We start from the raw sequence: 19,127 nt of genomic DNA on the forward strand, positions 1-19,127 counted from the left end.
GTACAAGCTCCAGAGGCATAAAATCAACCATTGATGCATCAATACATTTATTTATTATTTTTTTATAATATAAATAAAATATTTTCTATAAAACTAAAAAAATGATAAATAAATGTATTGATGCATCAATTGTTGATTTTGTGCCTCTGGAGCTTGTACTTGTTCTCCAGATTATCGATTTTGTTCTTGAACTGTTGTTATGTAGGACATTTTGTTAATTATTTAATTGTAACCTTACTGTGAGACTAAATTGATGTTAAATGAAACTTTTTTAGATTCAAATAGAACACTTTAAATCTTAAGGATCAAAACAGAATTATACCTAAACCTAGGGGACCAATTTAATAGTTTACCCTTATATAAATTACCAAGTCATGTTCTATAAAAGAACAAAAGATATAATCAAGAAAAAAGAAATAACATATCCCTGACTTTTAGAAAAGAAGAAATTGATTTATTGGAAAGATATTGGATTTCTTGATCAAGCTTTTGTAATGCTTCTCTAGTCTTATCGGAATCTCTCATATTGCTGTAAATTCTCCTTCACCTTATGAACTATAAAATAATTAGAAGGATTTGATATTAGCCTCTTATTCTTTAATAATATGTCATTATTATGTTTATTGTACACTAAGTTTTCACATAGTGGTGGCTGCTTATAGAAGCAGAGAAGCTGAAGAGAAGAGAGCATTATTTCAAGTATAATGAGAACTAATGAAGGAGTTCAATTCTTTCTTTTTTCACTCAATTTCAATCTCATCCAATTATACAACACAAGCAAAGGAGTTTTTTTTTTTTTTTGGATGGGGACCCGGGCCAACAGACTAGCCCAGATCCAGAACAGAGATCCATATCCCATAAACCGACCCGTTATTTCCCGAACCGACCCATTATCCAATGAAGAATCCTTCGATTGCCGGGCAGTGTAAGATTCTGTTTTACTCCTACTCCTTCGTGGTTCCTTCACAGCAGATAGCCGGCGACCTTATCTGACCTTGCATGGTTGTTGATGCCCCCGGAATCAAGACGACGTGGACTCTTCCCATCTGATCTGTCGTCGCACCATCTTATCTCCGAAGCAGTCCATCATCGCCTGGCCAAGCTCCATCACACCGTCTTCCTTCCGGAATTCGGAGCAGAAAGTTCTATAATTACAATTCCCAACTCTCTTACAAAGGCATGATCTTGTGGCCGATAAAAGAAAGTTCCATAATTACAAAGCCCAACAAAGTCCAACATCTCTAGCCATTTACTTTTCTTACCCTCTTCTCCTGTAAAACATGTGAGTTTTGCTAGAGATTATCAATTTATCATTTACCGTAGTTTAGACTCCACAGCCTCCTTAGATCTCAGCCCATGATCCGCACTGTGTCTCCCCTGCCTCATAGTCCCGCAGCCGCAACTTTAAAATAGCCATGTCTTGGGTTGCATGTAGATCTTCTGTCTCAGATCACTGACGATCTGGATGAAATCCTGATTTTCCTGTCTCGTTGCCTGGTTCGTGCCTTTCCAATTCTGCCTAATCTCCACCTTCCTTTTGTTCTTTTATAATTGTTGATTCACATTTGGACATCTTCTCTAATAATGCTTTGTATGTCTGCAGGTGGTTTGATGCTCCAACTCACTCGTAGTGTTTCTGCTTCTGCTGCTTTCGCCGCCGCATGGGCTAGACGATTTCCGTTTCTGGGGGTCCAAGTTATTCCCTTTTCAGGTGAAGTCTCCATTAGGATTTGAATGTCTTGAATTATTGCCGAAACCTCTCCCAAATCTGTCTTGGATTTAATTACTTGTACTAGCTTTAAATTGTCAGATTCAATTAGAGTTCTGCCCATTTGTAAATTGTTTACTATGATTATTACTTGCCTTATTGCCTGAGCTTCTGCCATGGTACTTGATCTAGCTTGAATTTTACCTGAGAATCCTAACGTGATCCTTCCCCTGTGATCTCTTATAACTACAGCTATTGCTCCTGTTCCGGTGTCCTTCTTAAAGGCTGCATCAACATTTGCTTTTAGCCAGTTCTCAGGGGGAGGTCTCCATTTCACCAGGTTAGTTTTCCTTCTATTTGTTTCTGTTTTGTGTGTTTGCTGTTTTTCTTCTAGCCGCTAGTGCTGTTGCCCTGCAAATTGTCCATCTAGGATTAACCTCCTGTTGTTGAAACAGCTTATTATTCCTAGTTTTCCATATCTCCCACATGAGAAATCCTAGTTTGCTAACTCTCTTTTCCTGGTCTTCTCCACCCCCTGCTCTCAACCTCTTTATGCTTTCGACCATCCACTTCCCGATTGAAAAGCATAGTAGTAAAGCATGTTCTACCGTCTCTGAACTTTTTAAGCATATTTTGCATACTGGATCTGATGCCATCTTTCTTTTATATAAATTAGACCCTACTGGTAATATATCATGACATGCTTTCTATAAGAACATTTTGATCTTCTGAGGGACTTCCATTCTCCACACCTCCTTCCATATCTCCCTTTTATCCTCACTTGTTGATGGATTTCCATATTTTCAGTTTTGCCCAATTCTTCTCGCTGCATAATATCCTGTTCTTATTGAGTAATTTCCATCTTCCCTCCATGGCCAATATAAGTGGTCCTCTTTGTTCATCACACTAACAGGGGTTCTAAGAATCTCTTTGCAAATATCTTGGGAAAACATGCTTTCGATCTTCCTTTTATTCCACCCTTCCCCATTTACAATAAGATCCTTAACCCTTGAGTCATCTGTGCTGTTTATATTGAGAGGCCCACTCCTCCCAGCTATCCAATTATCTTTCCAAATTCTGACTTTAGAGCCATCTCCTATGCTCCACTTTGCACTCTCCTTTAATAGCTCTCTTCCCTGTAATATGCTTCTCCAGATCCATGACGCACCCTTTTTGCCCGTTGCTGTCCAGAAGTTACCGTCCGAAAAGTAGATCAATTTCAAAGTTTGCACCCAGATTGCATTTGGGTTCTTCAATGCTCTCCATGCTTGTTTTGCAAGGTGGGCTGAATTTTGATTTTCAAGATCTTTAAACCCCAGTCCCCCATTTCTCTTGCTCTCTGTAATGCTTTCCCATTTCTTCCAATGGATGCTTCGTTCCTTCCCCGATGCTGCCCACCAGAATCTTGCAACCTTAGCGCAAATTCTTTTCAGGCTTGAGTGTGGAATAGTGAAAGTGACTCTCTTTTGATATTTTGCATTCTTTTTTTGGTAATATTTGTTTGGACACTATTAAATTCATAAAATAAAATTTTAGTGTGTTTGACAAATTTTTAATAATAAAAGTAAAAGCACTATAAAAACAAAAAAATATTCTTTTAAAAAGCTACAATTCATATTTTTTTAAAGAATCTTTTTTTAAAATATTTTTTATATAATAAATAAACAAAAAAATACTTTTATCTTATTTTACTTAAACATAATTGATAAATAAAAAAATTTACATAAAATATCTAAATATAAAATTTTTTTATTTTTATAAAAAATTATTAAAAAAATATTTTATGAAAATGGCGTTCAAACAGACTCTCAGCGCAAATTCCTTCTCCCAATGATTAGGCATTCTAGTCATTTCATCAAATTTACAAAGCATTGCCTACAATTATTCTTTTTATTTCTCTTTTTTTTTTATCTTTCACTTTTCGTGTTCAATTTTCAAGTTTCAGCAGTTAAGATTATGAGAGATTTATATTATCATACTGTAAAATAAATAAATAAATGAGATCAGATGAATCTGAAACAAAAATATCCTCAAATTAGACAATTTGGAAAGCTGGAAGGTTTAGGGGTTTGGTACATTATATTAGTACAAGGGTGTGTGTATGAAACATGAGCAAAATCTCCATATCCTATGCTTCTGAATCTGACTCTTCATCCTCGTCCTCGTACTCGCCATCACTTAATATCTCTGTCTCAGCCAGCCATTTCAACCTATCATTGTCATGGTCTCTGTTGCTCACGCATTTCTTTTGTCTTGGAGCCGTAAACCTCCTCAAGTTTTCCATCACAGTTTGGAGGTTCTCTGAGAAGGAAAGAGGCTCTTGGTTCCTAAAATCAATATCATCAAGATCATAATCTTCCGGACATGAACTGATCATATTTATTGACAATCGTCTTCTGCCCTTAAAACCAAGAAGTTTCTTGAAAGATGACGATCCGGCTGAGAAGCAGCAGCTGCAAGAGTCAGCACAAGGACTTGAATTGTCAAGTACCATGACACTTTTTGAGCATGATGCTTCTTTTACTTGTAAAATAGTATCCAATTCTTCCACATCACTTGAGGAATCTGTTCCTGTTGCACTTCCTTCCTCCACCCAATCTCTTGGTACCCATATTATGTTCAAGTTTAAACCCATAAACGATCCAGATCCTAAGGTAGCTGGATATGGACATGAGAATTGGATATCAGCCATGTTTGTTTCTTTCTTATATACATGAACCCCCCAGTCTTTCAGGATGATGTCTGGTTCACACTTCACCTGGATGGACTTCCAACAATTATCATGTCGGAAACGAGCATCAAGCCTCTTCCACTCCTCAACTCTGAATAAAACACGCAGGTCGCACAACAGCACATGATCTTCTGCTATATTGAAAATAAGATGTTGGCTTTGAACATTTATATACTCATTGTCAATGAACAAGTGCATTTTAACAGCTTGATAGTTTATTTTGTCGAACACAAAGGCCAAAGCCACAACAGGGAACTTGCCACGAGCCCAGAAAATGGGAGTCTCACGATGGCCATGATAGTCCAACCATTCTGGAATCTTTGTTTCGGGCATCACAACTTCTAATCTATTAATCTCTGTAAACACCTGTGACATCCATGGAGAAATGGTTTAGCACAATCTTTTTGTTGTCATTTTTTTCTTTCGATTTTGATTTTGCTAAATAAAATGAAATGAATGTGAGGAAGTAGTGAACCTGTGACCATAGCATACTTGATGACTCAGCTGTTAAGGAATCGCAGTGTCTTGCATCTACTTTCTGAACAGTAGAGGGCAGTTCTGGAATTTGCTGTAGCTTCAGGCAATAACTCACATCAAGAGTTGTCAAGTTAATAGATTCCTTAATGTACGCTGGGATTGATACAAAACAGTTCGATGACACATTTAATTCTCTCAGCTTTGGGAAACTATGTACAATCACATAAAGATCTTCATCTGATAGACTGGCATTGCAGAAATGCAAAGTCTCTAGATTTGGCCAGCACTCTGCTCTAGAATCGCATCCTTTGAACTGCGTAAATGATTCCCGAAGTTGAGGGCACCCTCCAATTTTTAATGTGACAAAATTTGGCAACACAAATAGCTTACTTGGTAGATTTTGGAGTTGCTTACAACTTGACATATCCAAGTAACCAAGTCCACTAAGATTGGCAAAGGAAGGTGGAAGCTCTCTAATAGCAGTATCTTTCATACAAATTTTTAATGGCTTATCCATTGTTCCCACTATGTCTGGAAAGAATGCAAGTCTTCTACACATGTCAAAGGAAAGGAATTCAAGAGACGGCAAAAAGATTCTTGGCAGAAAGCTTCTTAGTTGAATGCATCCGGAAGCACTTAAGTAAACAAGGTTAGGGAGAAAACCGACCGATTCATCAACCTTTACCAGTTTCTTGCATTTATTAAGTATCAATTCTGTTAAATTTTTTGCTCCAGAAACATCAGGAATTCTAGTGATGGATTGACAATAGGAGAAATTCATGTAGGTCAAATGCTCAAATTTCTGCAAAGCAAAAACCAATTGATCAATAACAGCGGCATCATAGCTAAATTGAATAAATTTTAAGGACTGCAAGTAACTAGCATCACCAACTTTACCTGAAATGGTTTTTTCAATACAAGAGGACTGCAACGTAAGTTGAAGGCAGCAATTTTCTTGGGATAAAAATCTGGTGGGAAAGATTTTGAAGGGAAACCCTTCCATTCAAGCAGCCTTAACTGGTTTGGTAGATGAATAGGTCCGAATGAGAAGCTTGTGTTCCGTACGATGAGAATTCTAAGCTTCTTCATCTCCTCAAAGGATCTAGAAATCAAATTTTCTTCCAGGCAATCAAGCTTTATCCCTTCAATTTTGCTACTTCCCTTTAACACAAGTATATGTAAGATTAATCACTTATTGCTTGAAGGGTGTAGTTTGGGTTGGTGTTTTGGGGGGGGGGGGGGGGGGGGTGGCGGGGGAATTCAAAATAAGATTCTGCTGAAGTGCTGATGACTATGATAAATGAATTGGATAGTTTGCATGTTATAAATAGAAAATCTTACTCTATTTTCAGTTAGTACTTGAAGGACATCGTCTCTAAGCCATAATCTACTACGTTCAGCGGCATCTTTTGGCGCCTCCTGCTTTACAACATCTCTACCCATGTCCTGTATTAGATCATGCATCCTCAAGTAACCATCTTCAACTGTTATGAGAGATCTATCAATAAGTATTCTAAGACCATCTTCCGTGTAGAACTCACACCCGTCAAATATTCTTTTCACATATTCCAACCTCTGCCCATTGAAGAAGCACGCGATGCCAAGAAAAATGTCCTTCTCATTGCTTTCTAAACTATCATAGCTTATTCTTAAAATGCTTTGAATATCTCTATGAGGATTCCGCTTATATTTCTTCAATGCAGACTTCCACTCATTTAAATCTTTGCCGATCAAATTAGAGCCTATAACTTTTAAAGCCAATGGAAGCCCTTTGGCATACCCTATTGCTCTAATGGAAAGGTCATCATAGTTTGTTGCAGGACTACTCATTTTGAATGCATTCAGACAAAAGAGCTCAAGAGATTCGTAGACATTTAACAATTTCATCTCATAAATGCTCTTGACCTGATGAGCTATTAGTAAATATTTATTCCTTGTTGTTATAATAATCCTGCTCCCGGAACCAAACCAACCACATTTTCCTGCCAATGCTCTTAATTGTTCCATGTTGTCAACATCATCAAGGACTACAAGGACTTTTTTTCCAGCAAGTCTGTCTTTCAATATAGAGATCCCTTTTTCTACGCTGCTAAACTTGATTTTTCCCTCCTCCAACAGTTCCAACAAGAGAGTTTGTTGCAGATGCACTTGCCCCTTCTCTTGATTTGAAGTTTTTCTGACATCGAAGAGAAAACAAGCTCCTTCAAACTGGTTGCAGATGGTGTTATACAAAGCTTTCGCAAGTGTTGTTTTGCCAATACCACCAATTCCATAAATCCCCACCATGGAAGTGCTGTCACTAGACTTGAGATCTAGAAGTGACTTCACTTCCTCAACTCTAAACTGCAGCCCAACCATGTCCTCATCAAAGTGTAACTGTTTCGAAGATAGTAATTTAGCATCGGCCTTGCAAACAATATCTTGAATGAACTTGTATTCATACCTGCATATATAATATGCAAATTGTTCTGGAATCATGATGTTGATCATGAAGAATTTTATTTTATTTTGATTAATGAGGATCTATTTCATCAAAAGAAAGACAAAATAAGCTGCGTCAACCTGTAGAAATACATACATAACACAAGATAATCAACTCAAAACAACTGAATAATGTAAAAAATAGTGGGAAATATAAAAATAATTTTAAGAAAACATAAGGTACATCAATAGACTTCTTATTTGGCAATTAACATTTCTGTATATCTGAATTGTTTCACTTTATTTGGTCTGTTTTCAATTTTAAGAAAATTGCTAATTTGATTTTGGGAGAGGATAGTTGTTAGTTAAGACTTAAGAATCAAATCAGGGCTGTTTCACATGTATTAATAGCCACCAAAATGCAAAAGCCTTTATAAATGAGAAAGTAATGTTTCAATGACAGGTGAAGTTACACTTGCGCCTTAATCTAGTCCTCAGTTTCCATTTACTCAATTTGGTCCCCAACTTGGCATCCATGACTCATGTTATTCCTTATCTTGTTTTGGTCACACAACCGTTAATGACCTGCTGAGAAAAATTGCCGGCAGCCATGCTGCACTCCTAATGGCCATCTCAGGTGTCTCTCTAGAACCATAAACCCTAAACTCTAAACTCTTCAATGACATTCCTTCTCACACTTAGAAAATCTTAAATTTGTTAGTGTACCAACAATTGAGAGAAAACATAATATTTATTAATTATTACCTTGTATATAATACAATAAATAAAAAAAAATTATACCTCCATGATTAAATAATCCTTAAGACAAGGTTCGACTAGTACTTACTTACCCCTCTCTCAAAACATGTCCTGAAATTTGGGATACATCAAACAATGCTGACCTCCATTTCTTCACCTTCTCAGAGCCACAACCATACCTAAGTTCGTGAGCAGCCATGGCTTTTTCATAACTGTTTCTCTGATACCGTACATCAGAGGGAGCTACTTTGTAGAAGATTGGAAACAAGAGCATATTCTTCTCGTTCCGGCACTCGAGGATCTTCACGAGTTCATCAAGGCACCACTTGGAAGCAGCATAATTTTCAGAGAAAACAACAATCGAAATCCTTGAATGTTCAATTGCTTTAAGAAGATTAGGTCCAATAGAGTCCCCTATCCTCAGATTCTCATTGTCCATGAAGGTTTTGATTCCCTTGCGGCACAAAGCTTCGTAGAGATAACCTGTGAAGGTGTGACGCGTGTCCTCACCCCTAAAGCTCAAGAAAATGTCGTAGTTACTCTTGTTGGTTTTAGAAGATTCACCTGCATCTGCATTTGCCATCTCTGTTATGAGGAGAAGAGCACTGCAAGCAAAAGAGTGTACTTGTAAGTTGTAATGGTGTGCTTCATAAAATGATTCGGAATCTGAAATTGTGAACTGAATTCCTTTTACAGAGCATGGATTGACTCATTAATCAACGATAGTTTACTTGCAATCATATTCTGATATTCGACAAACTTTAGTGGTGGGCCATGAACCACTTTGTGTATTTGGATTACCGTTTTCGGGATGGAGTTCGCATAAAATTGATTTTATAAATTTGATTTTGACAAAAAAATAAATTTATGTGATTGTGATTTATATTTGATAATTTTTATATTAAAATAAATTATAAAAATAAATATTATTTAAATTATATTATTTAAAATTATTTTTAAATAAAAATTATTAAAATAAATATCATTTTAAATAATTTTTGTATGTTATTTTATTATTTTAATTTAAATATTTAAATAAATTTTATTAATAAATTAATATTTATTTATTAAAATAAAATAATATAAAAATAAATAAAATATATTTTTAATTAAAATTAAAAAATATAAATTTTAGAAAATATTAAAAATAATAAAAAAATTAAATATTTATCTTAGTAGTAATTGAAATAAATAAAAAAAATTATTATATTTTTTATATAATATATTTTTAGTATGTTATAATTTTTTATTAGTATTATTAACAATTAATTTTTTGTTTAATTTACTTTATCTAATGAGATCAATAAATTATATTATAAACAAATAATACATAAAAGTCACAATTATAAAAGTGTATAATGTTAAATAAATAGTTAATAAAAAATAAAAATAATAAATAATAGAAAAAAAGAGTTCATATAAACAGAAGTAATAAGAATTTTATAAATAATACAATAACATGCATAAAAAATAAAGTTGGTAAAAAATAAATAAAGGTTTAGTGTTGATGACTAAAAGGCCGTTAGTAAAATGCAAAAATTAAAAATTGTTTGTTTCTTGTAAACGTGATTTTGAGGGCACTTCTGCATTCATGAATAAAATAGTTTGTCAAATAAAAAATTGAAACTTTTAAGAAGTTTAAACGTGCTTCTTTCCTTCCAATGTGTTTGTCAAACACATCCTTTGACTTTCGATTATATATTTCAGATAAATTAGTTTTAAAAAAAATAAAATAAAGAATAAAAGACAAATAGGTTCCTGACTTTTTTAAACGCAGACATTTTAATCCCTTAGACCCTCAAAATTAAAAAATATATTTAAACCCTCACCTTATAAAATGCGTGACAGTTATACCCCTCCGTGGAGTTGGGATTCAAAATGGCAACGAAAAATGCTGACCTGGAAGTAACGATGATGAGATGTCCGTTTTTGTAGATGGTGAACAAATTATTGATGGACAAATCCATCCTTATGCATCAAAACGATACCGTCACAATCCCAACGGTTCACACCCATGAAAACTTCGGGAAGTTCTAGAACCTTCCACAAAGGGATTAGAACATTTTTCCTCAACAGATCGCAGACTCTATAAGCATAATACGCCTCCTCGATTCCTTTATATTCAGGGTTACAATTGCAAGGGAATATACTCTTGGCAATAGTCTCGCACAACAACGTTGATCGGTCAAAAGAAGAATCAACCGAAGGGCACCACTTTGTTGTAAGACTGATCTTGGTCAACACACCAGAATTCAGAATATGGAGATCATTTTTTAAATAATTGTCGAAGTGATCCGAGATACTATCGTGGAGGAGCCAAAAATTCTCATCACTGTTGTAACGATCGAAGAGTTTCTTGGCCATGGCAAGCTTCCTCTCTTCCCTCAAAGCATGGGCCTTCTCTTTCTCTGCCACATGGTCCGAAATCTTCTTTAAGAGCTTTGATTTGAATGGCCTCCTCTTTAATCTGTTTCTCGTGCTGGATCGTTTAACGCTAAGCCACTGCAGCTTCTGATTCTTGCGGACATCAGAACCTTCTAGAAGCCTGTAGAATATTTCAGAGAGGTCTTTAAAATATCCAAAATCGGCGAAGGAGGGGACGTTGCCTGTGAGTGTCTTAGGGTGGTTAGAGAATAACCACGTGGCAACAGCGTAAAAGCCATCGCGATTGGACCTGCCGGTGCCACGCCTGTGCCACGTGGAGCCTCTCTCTGACGGAGTCTAGGGGAGTGTCGAGAACGACGTGGAAGAAGAAGTCGAGGCATGGGTTGCCAGATGGCAAGAATGTTTCGGAGAAATTTTCGGTGAATCCCATTGGTGGTTGTGGTTGGATGGTGGTTATGGTGTTGAATTTTGAAACCATTATGTCAATGAAACGATCAGAGAATGCGATTAGGGTTATGGTGGTGGCGGCATTGTCGGCGGCAGTGGCGGTAGAGGTGGGGGTCAGGAAGGATTGTGGTTTAGGATTATAGATTTTAGGTGGGCCTAGGAGAGTGACCATGATAAAATTCGGGCTTGTTGCTGCTGTGTGGGTTGAATTGAAATGGTGACGAAGACAAACGAGAAGCCACCGTCGATGCAAAACTTGGAAAACTGAGTGAAAATGGTAGGATAGTTGTTTTGAGCGAAGAGGTTTGGTGTAATTTTATAGGAAAAATTAGAGGACGGAGATAGGGGAGGCAAGCCTTCCACAGAATAGCAACCTAAGCAAGAAAGGTGGGGGATTGTGACGGCGTTGTTCTAATGCATAAGGATGGATTTGTCCATCAATAATTTGCTCACCATCCACATCATCAACGTTACCTTCAGGTTAGCATTTTTCGTTGCCGTTTTGAACCCCAGCTCTACGTAGGGGTATAATTGTCACGCGTTTTATAAGATGGGAGATTTAAATGTATTTTTCAATCTTGAAGGATTAAAATGTACGCGTTTAAAAAGGTTAGGAACTTATTTATCTTTCACTCTAAAATAAAAGTTTTTAGAAGAGTAGATATAAATATATTATTTTTAAATTAATTTTTATAATTAAAAAATAATTTAAATTAATTTTTCTATATTTATTAATTTAGAAAATTTTATTAATATTTTTTTAGAAATTAATATATTTAAAATGCAAATTTTTAAAGATTTATTTGCCACCTTATTCTTTAACTTAATATTCATATTTCGATTTTTTATTTTTGTGGGTACAGAAAATATTTTTTTCTCGACAAGAGGACGTTTCAACTACCAAAGGTTTCGACTACAAAAATAGAGATGGATAAGTTGAAATCGAAGAAAGATGGTACAAAAAGCGTCGAACTCAAAAAGTAGTTATTTTCTTTCCTTGAACATCAAAGCTTACTATTCGACCATCAAGACTGAATAGAGAACATGGGTATCAAAACCTAAAGATCAAGATTCTTCATGGTCAAGGCAAGTTCATGATTGAAAAAAATGAAGAAGTAAAATAATAGATAACATGCTCCATGGTAAGTTTATTTCCATGATCTATAAATTGTAGAAACTTAAAAAAAGTTTGGGGATTTCAATGAATAACACTAGATCATTACATAAACTCATAAGATTCCCAGTTTTCATGACGGGATGGAAGAACATGGAGTGCAAGTGCATGTGAGTATTAGAAGTCAATTTTTAGCTTGTTTGCTTTTGTTTATTTGATTCATTTTCGTTTATTTTCTTTAAAGTTTGGTTATTAATTTCCTTTGATCAATATTTTACATTTTTATTGTCTTCTTTATTTAATTATTTATTCTTTTATTTTTTTTAAATAATTCTGCCACTGGTAATTTCAACATAAAATTCTTTTGACACCATAATCAAGTAATTTTTGGGTCGAATTCACTCTTTTTAAAAAAAATTGTATCTGCTTTTCGATACATGAGATCTTGATACAAGTTCGTTTCGATATTACTTGTCGTAGTCGACCAAAAAATAAGTGAAACAATTTTAAATATTAAAAATGATTGATAAAAAAAATAAAGAGATGATTGAAAAAAACCTTAACAAAGTATCTGCTATCATAGTTTAAATTTTGGATTAATGAATATCTTTGAGCCATTATTTAAGTAGTTTTATTAACATGATATTTTTTTGAAAGGAGAAATACGCTTAACACACTAAGTGGATTGTACAAAAGACATAACATAAAATTTAGCAACTCCAATGTCATCTCCGACATAACAATCAACAACATGGGTTAACTTTTGCACCATTTCCTAGAACAACCAAACGACCTAGCAACATAATTCACCACATATGTTGTCTTATTCTGAAAGAATTTAGATTCTCTAAATTTTGAATTCTCACTTTAGAGGGTAAAGTGTGATCTCTCACCATTTATTTCATAGATGGGACCAAGAGAAAATATGAGAGAGAAACTATTCAAGGGTGAAAGATTAAACTTTACCCTCTAAAGTAAAATTTAAAATTTAGAGAATCCAAATCCATTATGAAAAATGAACTCATTTCTACATAACCAGATATTACATATAAGTAAGAAGAATCTCACTAACCATGTTTTTTGCACGTCTTTTCTTAGTGGCATCGTCCTCCAGCTCTCAAAGAGCTCTTTTATGGAACTTAGGATGCTTCATACACGACCCACATAAGTCATTTATGCGTACTACACCTGCCAAGCATACTCACATGTAACAAACAAATGTTGCACAGTTTCAATTTTCTTGTGACATATAACATAGACATTATCACTTCGTTCAATGATGTCCAATCTACTCAAGCGATCCTTTGTATTAACTCGGCCTACAAGCACAAACCAAGTAAATAACTCTACTCGAGGGGGTACTAGTCCTTTCCAGATTCTATTCGTGAACTTATAGCTGAGTATATCATATGTCAAAGTCTGTACTTGCAAAACCTGCACAAATGAGTTAGTAGTATAAATGCCTTCTTTATCAAATTTTCACACTACTATATCTTGTGCGTCTTCTATCAATCTCACAGCTTGCAAGATATCAAGCAATTGGTTCAAACTGTCAGTCTCCCATTAGCGGAGTTTCCTTCTCCACTGGAAGTTTTATACCCACTCTATCCTATCCCAAAATTCACAGTCCCCAATCACGGATCCTTTATTATTTAAAATCAAGTAGAGCCTCGAAAAGGAGTCTTTCAGCTTCCCCAACTGTAACAATGTATCTTTCCAAAATCTGGTTGATCTACCATCACCTACCTCTATAGCCAGACCGTTAATCATCTTTTGTCCGACATATTGCTCTTTTATTTGCAAGTGGCATATATCTTTCCACGGACCCCTTTTTGCTAGTATAGCTTGAGTAGACAATAACTGCCCAGGGTTTAGATTATTTCAAGAGCATACAACCTTCTTCCATAAAAGACAATCTTCCTTAGAAAATCTCCACCACCACTTGAACAATAATGCGGTATTACGAATCATCGCATCTCCCACACCTAGCCCTCCTAACTTCTTTGGTGCCTGTATCAACTCCCACTTTACAAGAATCAGCCCAGGTCATCCATCGTCCTTCTTCCAAAAGAACCTCCTTTGCAATGAGATTACTTTTTTTGCCACTATCACCGGCATTTTATATAAACTCAAATAGTAAGTAGGCATACTATTAATCACCGACTTGATGATAACTAGCTTTTCTGCTTTACTGAACACTTTTGCTTTCCACAAACTAAGTTTCTCCTCTACCTTATCTATTACTGGCTTCCATGTTTTAACTAACCTCGAGTTTGCTCCTAGATTAATACCCAGGTACTTCATTGGTAGACTCGCCGCATGGCACCCTAATAATCGGCACATCCGACCAACCCACTCCTGACTACAATTCACCGATATCAAACTAGACTTGTCGAAGTTAATACTCAATCCGGACATCACTTCAAAATACCTCAGAAGACTCTTGTAATTTCTCACTATCTCCTCCCTCGGTGGACAGAACACTATAGTGTTATCAGCAAATTGAATGTTTGATAACTCTATATTATCTCTACCGACTAAAAGACGGATTATTTTCCTATTTCTTACCGCTTCCTTGGTCATCCTATTCAACGCATCTATAACAAGTATGAACAGAAATGGTGATAACAGGTCACCTTGCCGAAGTTCCCTTTCCATCTTAAATGTTTTCGATTATCCCCTGTTAACCAATGGAGACGAATGCTAATCTAATACACTCTATAATCCATTCCCTCCATCTTCTACCAAATCCCAGCTTTTCTAGCACAATATCAACAAAATTTCATTTGATTCTGTCATAAGCTTTCTGGAAGTCCAGTTTGATGATTGTTTATGCCTTCTTCTTCAGTTTTAGCCATTGTACAGTTTCACATGCTATTAACGCTCCATCATGTATCCTCCTGCCCTTTACAAATACAGTCTGTGATTCTCCCACTAACCCTAGCATTACACTCCTTATTCTTCTTGTCAACACTTTTGATATGACCTTATAAACGCCCCCAACTATACTAATCGATCTAAGATCCTTTATCTCCTTCGCACCCACAAACTTAGGAGCCAGTGCTACCCAAGTAACATTGGACTCTGCTGGTAGCCTCGCCGTCTCAAAGAAACTCATCACAACTTTAGTGAATTCCACTTCAATCTCCTCCCAGTACCTTTTTATAAAGTTCATGTTATATTCATCACTCCCCGGAGCCTTAGATGATTCACAGTCCCAAACTGCATCCTTTAGTTCCTCCTCCGAAGGTAACACCTCTAGTGCTTGAGTTTCCTTCATCTCCAACCGATTGACTAGATCATCTCGAAAGCTAATATTTGGCGACTCTTCCTGGTGGTATAAGTTCCTGTAGAAATCTCTAATGGCGACCTTAATTCTTGTATGATTCCTCACCAACCTTCCATTAATCACTAAAGACTCAATCCGATTGTTTCTTCTTCTTGCTGATGCAATATTGTGGAAGTATTTAGTATTCCTGTCCATCTCCTTGGCCTGTCGAGATCTAGACATTTGCTTCCAGTGTATATCTTGTCTCGTATACCATACCTCACAATATCTTACCAACGCCTTTGTTCTTGCTTCTACTGTACCATCATACACTCTGTTGCTAACCATATCATCCACTTTCTTGATCTCGTCCTCAAACTTTTGTATCTTATCAGGTATATTCCCAAAGTACTGCTTATGCCATCTACCCAGTGGTTTTGATAGTGCATTTAATTTATCCAAAAATTGTACATCGCCCAATCTCCTTCATTCTTCCTTTATCATCCTTAAGAAGCCTTTATGTGTGAACCACGAGTCTAAACTACAGAATGGTCTTGGACCCTGGATTATTCTTCTATCTTCCACTATTAAAGGACAATGATATGGTAAGTCTCTCGATCCTCCTCTTATACGAGTGTCTGGGTATGCATCTAACCATTCCAAAATGACCATGCATCTATCAATACGACTGTAGGACTGACCTCTAAATCATGTATACTTGCAATCATTAAGTGCCAAGTCCACCAACTCCATATCATTAATCCATGCTCTGAATTCTTCAGCAGAAGCTGGCAAGCTGGTTGCCCCTTTTCTTTCCTCTATATGCACAATTTTATTGACATCTCCCATGTAGCAAAACGGAATTTGACACAATCCTATAATATAGCTTAATTCCTCCCACATTAAGAAATTTTCATCTCTCACATGCGGCCCATATACCAAACAAATCACACAATGAAAAATATCTTTAGACATCACTCCTTCTATACATAACTACCTATCTCCTTTATAGCAATTTAACAAATTAAATACAGATTCATCCCATATTAACAGTAAATCTCTGGAGCCTCCAGTAGAATTAACACACTTCCAACTAGCGCTATCATTATCCCAAATTCTAGCTACATCATATTTATTCACCACCTTTTTTTCTGTTTCTATCAAACCTAACATATCTAACCTAAACTTATTTTTGCAGTTTTTTTTATCATATTCAATTTCGCAACACCTCCCAACCCCCTAACATTTTAAGAGTTCAAAATCATTTATAAATTTTATTACACACCTGCTTCCGTGTTTTTGGGCGAATTTTTTTTATTTTCTCCTTTTATTTACTTCGACTGTCTTCGTTTTATAACTATTACTTTATTTTGCTCTTGGAAAATTGCCGTAATATCCTAACTCTACTGCCAGTTTTCATGCCTCTTTATTCTCTGCCATTTTCTCTTTCCAATTCCGGATTTGGTTGTCTCTGTACATCATCGCATCTCCGTGCATATCCACCTCTGTGCTAGTCTCTTTTACTACATGGTCTTTATGTTCATTTTCTTCCTCATCTCCAGATCCTTCTCCCAAACCCACCACTGATGTCTCCCCTGCTTTTGACTTCCTGCATTTTGTACCACTCGATACCCGTTTCGCTTCTTGTGCGCCTAAATTTACTATTTTGGTTCTACCATCATACTGTTTTTGTATATCTCCAATCAGCTCTCTTCCTTCCACTTCCCCTGTTTCGGATTCCTCCTCCTCTGGTCAGTCATTTTAAAAAAAATTAAGTAATAACTATATATTTTTTTTAATTAAATAATATTTGAATCTACAATAATTTCATACATATATATTACTCAAATTTTTCGTCACAAAAGCTATTCTAAGCGGCTTTATTAGGGATGGAAAAACTAACACCTGAATCATGTTAAACAATTAATATTTTTATAGCTAATACTAAAAAAAAACAACAAACAAACAAATTAACTGAACAAGTATGTTCTTTCTCTTGAAAATAGAATTATTGATTACATATATTCTAAATAATTATTAATGGATTAGATTTTCTATTAAACCTTTACATTATCAACTTAGTTATATAAATTACCAAGTCATGTTCTATACATAAAAAACAAGATATAATCAAGAAAAAAGAGAATAACATATCCCTGACTTTTAGAAAAGAAGAAATTGATTTATTGGAAAGAGATTGGATTTCTTGATCAAGCTTTTGTAATGCTTCTCTAGTCTTATCGGAATCTCATATTGCTGTAAATTCTCCTTCACTGTATGAACTATAATTAGAAGGATTTGATATTAGCCTCTTATTCTTTAATAATATGTCATTATTATGTTTGTTGTACACTAAATTTTCACATAGTGATGGCTGCTTATAAAAGCAGAGAAGCTGGAGAGAAGAGAGCATTATAAAGTATAGTGAGAACTAATGAAGGAGCTCAATTCTTTTTCTTTTTTCACTCAATTTCAATCTCATCCAATTATACAACACAAGCCCAGGAGTTGAAGATATGAAGATGATGTTGTGTATCACTGTATCTTCAGGCTTGAGTGTGAAATAGTGAAAGTGACCGTCTTTTTGATATTTTGCATTCTGTTTCTTTGGTAATGCGTGTTAGTGTAAATTCTTTGTCTCAACTCTCAATATAAAGAGTTGAGTCCAGCATTTTTATTAAATTTTGACTAAAATTTGACCAATAAAAAAAGCAAATAATTATATATTATTAGATATAATTTTACATCATTAAAAATATTAATAATGACTAATTAATAATTATAAATTATAAAATCTGTTAGTTTCTAATACTTCTTATTCTAATATTTAGATTTTAGACATTCTAGTCATTTCATCAAATTTACAAAGCATAGCCTGCCATTATTCTTTTTATTTCTTTTTTTTTTATCTTTCACTTTTCCTGCTCAATTATTGAATGTAGATTGTCGAAATTAATAAAATAAAAATTACAAGTAAAAGGTGGCGTTAAATATATACCACATGCTCAAAGGGCATAAAATTTCACATAAAATTAGACCATGTAAAAAGCGGTCTTAAAAGTACCTATAATAAAATAAAAATATTATGTGTATATAAAAAAATTATTTATTAAATTAATTATTATATAAAAATTTATATTTTATTTAATTTATTTTTAATATATAATTTATATTCTAATATATATTTTATATAAATAACTGATTATCTAATTTAGTAATTGATATTATATATATATATATATATATAATGATATAAAGATGTGAGCTTTTAATTTGAATATGGAACCAAAAGAAGTGTTAAACTCGAGTATGGAGAAGAGGGGTGCTTTACCTCGTTGTGGGATCAGAGGAAGCAGAACTCGAATCCTGCGAGTTGTGTCCCTCCGGATGTAAAAAAAAAATACCCAGAACAAAGAAAACGGAGGGTCCGAATTCCATGTTTCAAATTTCAAATTCTATCAGCTGCAAATCGGACCATGCGATTTGTGAAGCAAAATTTCATGACCAAAGAACTCGCATGGTCCGAGTTGTGTACTCTGAGTTTTTTCAATTTTTTAACACAAATCGGACCGTCCGATTTGTGTACTCTGAAATTTTTTTTAACTTTTTCAACACAAATCGGAGGGTCCGATTTGTGTACTCCCACAATTTTAAAAAACACCAAAAATTACCATGTTAAAGTATATCACTTATTTTACTTCCATATCAAAATTTTTTTGCCTAAAGATGTTTCATCACGAGAACTTGAATGATCAAGTACCTAGACACGTTTCAAGTATGATGCCTCTTTCTCTTGTACAATAAGATCTGGACATTT

The 19,127-nt window shown here is 34.9% G+C and overlaps 2 protein-coding genes across 11 annotated transcripts; one reads left to right on the forward strand and one right to left on the reverse strand.

The window, feature by feature from the left end:
• The first annotated feature begins 931 nt into the window (after positions 1-931).
• On the forward strand, positions 932-18,020 carry LOC130967544 (uncharacterized). Of its 10 annotated transcripts, none has more exons than XR_009081377.1 (5): positions 932-1,497; positions 1,604-1,711; positions 1,961-2,048; positions 2,864-5,565; positions 5,702-5,929. XR_009081377.1 is itself a non-coding variant. In XM_057892451.1 (4 exons), the coding sequence occupies exons 2-4, from the start codon at positions 1,612-1,614 to the stop codon at positions 11,910-11,912; spliced, it is 309 nt and encodes a 102-aa protein (XP_057748434.1). In that variant the 5' UTR covers positions 932-1,497; positions 1,604-1,611; the 3' UTR covers positions 11,913-12,280. The 10 variants fall into 10 exon arrangements, 1 of the variants encoding a protein (XP_057748434.1); XR_009081376.1 differs by having other exon boundaries at positions 5,652-5,887; XR_009081374.1 differs by lacking the exons at positions 2,864-5,565; positions 5,702-5,929 and adding an exon at positions 17,679-18,020.
• Positions 3,837-8,800, reverse strand: LOC130967537 (disease resistance protein RUN1-like). The gene is made up of 5 exons (XM_057892440.1): positions 8,189-8,800; positions 6,258-7,359; positions 5,814-6,077; positions 4,915-5,718; positions 3,837-4,805 (listed from the first exon to the last, which is right to left on the reverse strand). The coding sequence occupies exons 1-5, from the start codon at positions 8,677-8,679 to the stop codon at positions 3,837-3,839; spliced, it is 3,630 nt and encodes a 1,209-aa protein (XP_057748423.1). The 5' UTR covers positions 8,680-8,800.
• Positions 18,021-19,127: the final 1,107 nt, after the last annotated feature.

The sequence above is a fragment of the Arachis stenosperma genome, chromosome 1, assembly GCF_014773155.1.
Source record: "Arachis stenosperma cultivar V10309 chromosome 1, arast.V10309.gnm1.PFL2, whole genome shotgun sequence".
NCBI classification, from domain to species: domain Eukaryota; kingdom Viridiplantae; phylum Streptophyta; class Magnoliopsida; order Fabales; family Fabaceae; genus Arachis; species Arachis stenosperma.